The sequence below is a fragment of the Frankliniella occidentalis genome, unplaced genomic scaffold (genome assembly GCF_000697945.3).
Source record: "Frankliniella occidentalis isolate FOCC.00 unplaced genomic scaffold, Focc_3.1 Scaffold4, whole genome shotgun sequence".
Classification (NCBI taxonomy): Eukaryota; Metazoa; Arthropoda; class Insecta; order Thysanoptera; family Thripidae; genus Frankliniella; species Frankliniella occidentalis.
In genome coordinates this window covers 3,451,513-3,456,594 of record NW_026267134.1, presented here as the reverse complement: position 1 = coordinate 3,456,594, position 5,082 = coordinate 3,451,513, and the positions used below count along the sequence as shown (strand labels likewise).

The following is a 5,082-nucleotide window of genomic DNA, read 5'->3' as shown; positions in this document are numbered from 1 at the left end:
TGCCCCATGTTGATTTAGGTTCAGTTTTAAATTACTCATGTCTGTACACATTTAAATCTTGCTTATTTGTCTTAGTGTATCTTATGTGAGATTTCTTAAACATTCACTGTAGGATTTCTTTTTGTGTTCATTGTATAACATATGTATTCTATTCAGCCACAAGTATAAGGTAGGAGATATGTGGTTACGTACTGTGCCCACAATGACTGCTTTGGTAGTAGTTTGAATGTTTGGTATATTACATTGATAGTTTCCCAACGCTACTCTTTAAGCTATTTATAATTAATACTTTCCTACTATCTTTCTCTCTCTATCTGTTCAAGCTAAATGTCCATTGTCTCATTGTGACATAAGTAACTTATTAAAATAAAGATTTTTTTATTTTTACCATTTTATTTATGATGTTGTGTTTTACATCTCCTGAACAGCAGAGCGTGAAATTTTAATCACGGTTACTTATACAGAACCTATAAAAGAGATGATGTTAAAAGAACGACACAAAATATTGGTGATGATGATGATGATGATGATAAAGGAGGTAGAATTCCTTGAACGAAAATGGAATGAATAGAACTCCAGGGCCCAAGTAAGTAGTCTTTCGCATTCATCGCGTGTACACGGCCACGAAATCTCCCGTGTTGCCGATGGGGGTGGAGGAGTGCAGCCCCCAGGGCGCGGGTATGGTGGTGGAGAAGGGCTGGGGGTGGCAGGTGGCGTGCGTGCACCCGCGCCCGGGCCCCGCCACCACCAGCACGCGGCCCCTGAAGACGCGCATGTACTCGAGGAAGGCGGACGTGTCGTTGAAGTAGCAGAACATGATGCCGACGTCCTCACGGCCCTTCAGTGCCTCCTGTCGCAAAAACAAAAAGAATGCGGCCGATTACCTTCGGCGGGGCATAGTCATTGTCGATGTGGCTAAAAAAAAAATACTCATAATGACACTCGCCAGTCGCTCGCTCTGCGCAGTAGATAGCAAGGAGAGGAAGGGGGGAGGGGGAGGGCTTTTCCTTATGGTGGAGACACTCTCTAGGAGACTGTCGAAAAACATATTGAGATATTTTTCATCTAGAGGGTTTTTAGCCGCCGGATATAAGAAGACAAACTCACCTCAACTGCCGAGCGATCGCGATCATCATCCGGGAAGACGAGGTTCAGGAATGTGGGCGGCGAGTAGCGGCTCTCCCACCAGCCGCGGTTCACCTCCAGACCCTTCACTTGCAGTCCTGGACGCGCCGGCAGAAAAACAGCGTTGTTTTACACCGTGGCATACAAGGGCGTGGCCACAGCTACCACAACCACAGCACTAATCAGATTCTTATTTCCGATCGAGAGGCACATGCGACACCCGACCTCCACTCCTGCCCGCGCGCCTGCCGTTGTTGAGGTAGGCCGACCCGCCGCGCAGCGCTGCCCGCCCGGCCCGCCGGTTGCCGACCTCAGCCCGCCCAGCCCCAAGAGGGGCAGGCTGGTATATCCGAGCGAGTTAAAGCGCGATCGTTGGCAGTTCGTGGGGATGGTCGGTGGTTCGAATCCCGTCCGCGATCATTTTTCCTGCTCTGCTGGACAAGTGTCTTCGGGCGTCAGTCACAGCTGAGATCTGGATGCCGCCGAAAGTTTAGCTCTGTATCGTCCCGTCGTGGCCCAGTCGGTAGCGTCCGGGCCCGGTATGAATCTGGTCGCTGGTTCGAATCTCGGCCGGGTGGAATTTTTCGCGCTCTGCTGGCCATGACTTCACTGCCATGCGACACCTGATGTGATGGGCCGGTACGCAAAAAGTCGCTGGTTCGAATCTAGTCGACAGAACTCTTTTTCCCCTCTGTCAGGTCAGCCATATGTGTCAGGGTGTGAGCCACAGCGGAGACAAGCTTCACCTATACAGAAGCCTCATCATTGGCTCAGTTGGTAGAGCGCGCGCCCGGGACGCGGATGGTCGTGGGTTCAAATCCTGATCGAGGCTCACTTTTTCCCATTTAGTAGTTTGCGGCGCGGGGACCAAGGGCTCCACTTGACAAAAGACCAGCCGACATGGGGAGGTGGACTTGACCGCCTACTCAGCAGCCCCCCCCCCCTTGCCAAAAAAATTATCAAAAAGTTCGCCCGGGCCAGGACTTGACCCCAGGGCCGACGGTGTCTTGTGCACCACGACCCAGCGCGCTTGCCACTCGGCTGTCGGCTCCACTTGACAGCGGAGAGTTCGGGATTCGGTCCTGTTTTACGAGTCTTGTTCTCCTGGATTGCACGCGTCCACGGCGGGTCAAGTCCACCTCCTCGACGCGCTGAAGCCCGGGTCGACTCCTGGCCAGAAACAAGGAAAATAGCCACTAAAAGAGCCCCATAATCGCGAGGAGGTTAGGTTAGGCTAGCAGAGAGTACATTTATTGGCCTTTTTGCCAGAATTTCGACCCGGGCTGCAGCGCGTCGAGGAGGTGGACTTGACCCGCCGTGGACGCGTGCAATTCAGCAAATCAAGGCCATTAAAGCAGGACCGAGTTCTGACCGTTCCGTCCACAGGAGCAGCTGCCAGCTGAGTGGCGAGCCCGCTGGTTAGTGGCCCGGAAACCATCTGCCCAGGGATCGAATCCCGGCCGTGGAACTTTTTTTCCGCTCTGTTGGTCCTGTCTGGGGGAGTTGGGGGTCTCGGCTGTGGGTGTGTCGCGGGTCGCTGGCTAACAGAGCGGAAAAAAAGTTCCACGGCCGGGATTCGATCCCTGGGCAGATGGTTTCCGGGCCACTCACCAGCGGGCTCGCCACTCAGCTGGCAGCTGCTCCTGTGGACGGAACGGTCAGAACTCGGTCCTGCTTTAATGGCCTTGATTTGCTGATTTGCACGCGTCCACGGCGGGTCAAGTCCACCTCCTCGACGCGCTGCAGCCCGGGTCGAAATTCTGGCAAAAAGGCCAATAAATGTACTCTCTGCTAGCCTAACCTAACCTCCTCGCGATTATGGGGCTCTTTTAGTGGCTATTTTCCTTGTTTCTGGCCAGGAGTTGACCCGGGCTTCAGCGCGTCGAGGAGGTGGACTTGACCCACCGTGGACGCGTGCAATCCAGGAGAACAAGACTCGTAAAACAGGACCGAATCCCGACCTCTCTGCTGTCAAGTGGAGCCGACAGCCGAGTGGCGAGCGCGCTGGGTCGTGGAGCACATGACACCGTCGGCCCTGGGGTCGAGTCCCGGTCCGGGCGAACTTTTTGATTTGTTTTTGGTAGGGGGGGGGGGGGGCTGCTGAGTAGGCGGTCAAGTCCACCTCCCCATGTCGGCTGGTCTTTTGTCATAACCCTTGGTCCCCGCGCCGCAAACTACTAAATGGGAAAAAGTGAGCCTCGATCAGGATTCGAACCCACGACCATACGCGTCCCGGGCGCGCGCTCTACCAACTGAGCCAATGAGGCTTTTGCATAGTTGAAGCTTATCTCCGCTGTGGCTCACACCTCGAAACGTATGGCTCGCAGAGGGACAAAAGGGTTCCGTCGTCTAGATTCGAACCAGCGACTGTTTGCACCGGCCCATCTGACGCCCGAAGACACTTGGCCAGCAGACGAGGGAAAATGATGGCGGACGGGATTCGAACCACCGACCATCCCCACGACCTGCCAACGATCACGCTTTAACACGCCCGGCTACCAACTCCACGAGGGAGGCCTGGTGAAATGACGCGTTTGAATTCCACTCAAAATTTTGAGGCCAGAAAAAAAATCACTTTGACGGAGATTCGAACCGCCTTCGGTAGACTACCATCCTAGTGTCACTGCGTCGTCGAAGGTAGCAATGACTCGGCTCTGGAACCGGGGTTCGGACTCACGGCGAGAGCGGGCCGTGGGAGTTCCCTGGCTGGATTCCGACTAACACGAAAAGCGGGTGTTGGTGATTCACTTTTCCTGGCACTAAATGTGATTTGGAAGCTGAAGTACAGGGTGGTCCACAGACCCCTCCCTTTATTTTGCTTTTACGGTACCGCATGCAGGCGTGCGGGCGGGCTTGCCTACCGTCCCTCACCACGGTGCCTTATATGGCCCCGTGCGAGTATGCAACCCGGTCGCATGCATGCATCCGGTACAGTATAAGCTACATAAAGGAAGGGGTCTATGGACCACCCTGTGTGTTCTGATGACCAAATGTGGTTGGAAGCGAAGCTGCCTTCCCCCGAAATGGGGGGGGGGGGGCGATAATGCATTTTACTTTCTTTAGGCGGGTTGCATACCGAAGAGATGAGTGGCCCATATAGCAGTGCCCCGAATGCAAAGGAGGGTGCTTCGTGCTTCTACTCACCAGTGGCGCTGGCCAGCAGCCATTCGAACAGACCCGAGCCGCAGCCGACGCTGACCACATCGCGGATGCCGAGGCGACGGGCCGCCTCCCCGATGAACGTCAGGACGTCCCTGGTGGGCTGCAGCCACAGGAGCAGGGGGTCGTGGCGCGCCGAGCACGCCACCAACGCACCCTGCCAGTCACCTACCAGAGGCGGGAAAACGTTTTAAATAGTCGCTTATAGGGCAACGAAGATACCTGCCTACCTGCCCCCTACATACAACCAACCCCCATCTGACCGGTTTTCGGCTTTCTGGTTATACGATCATCGTTTCAGGGGGGAATTACCGCGTCGCCAGGGCACGTGCCAAAAGTCTGGCAACGTGCCACCAGCAAAACGCGCCTGCTTAGTGCTCACGCTGCGGAGAGAAATTACTCAAATGGTTCGGCAAATGGCTTATCCGTCGGGGTGAGGGAAACAACAAGCGAAGAATCCATCCTGCACATACATTACTGTTCAACAGCCCAGCACTCACCTTGCTGTTTGAGTCTCTCGAGCTCCGTCCAGCGCGATTCCCTTTCCACGTCCACCATCGTCATTCTTGTTACAACCTTTTACCCGTCGGGCCGCCGCTGTTTTCACTTCTGGTTGGATTTTTAGCACCACCTATCAGTTGGATAATCGTGGATTTGCGTACCAGCTGATCTGAAGCACCCGCTGCTGGCGCTGTTCGCGGAGGGGATGCTCTAGGACGTCGTTCGAAGAGACCTGGGTCCCTTCTGATGACGTGAAGCTGCGGGCCCGCCTCTGACTTCCCTGATCTTGCCCCCCCC

At 54.8% G+C, this 5,082-nt stretch overlaps 1 protein-coding gene across 1 annotated transcript; it reads right to left on the bottom strand.

Moving 5' to 3' along the window:
* Positions 1-373: 373 nt before the first annotated feature.
* On the bottom strand, positions 374-5,057 carry LOC113204195 (uncharacterized). The gene is made up of 4 exons (XM_052268206.1): positions 4,785-5,057; positions 4,270-4,452; positions 1,108-1,223; positions 374-850 (listed from the first exon to the last, which is right to left on the bottom strand). Exons 1-4 carry the CDS (start codon positions 4,846-4,848, stop codon positions 605-607), a joined length of 609 nt encoding a protein of 202 aa, XP_052124166.1. The 5' UTR covers positions 4,849-5,057; the 3' UTR covers positions 374-604.
* Between the last annotated feature and the right edge of the window lie 25 nt (positions 5,058-5,082).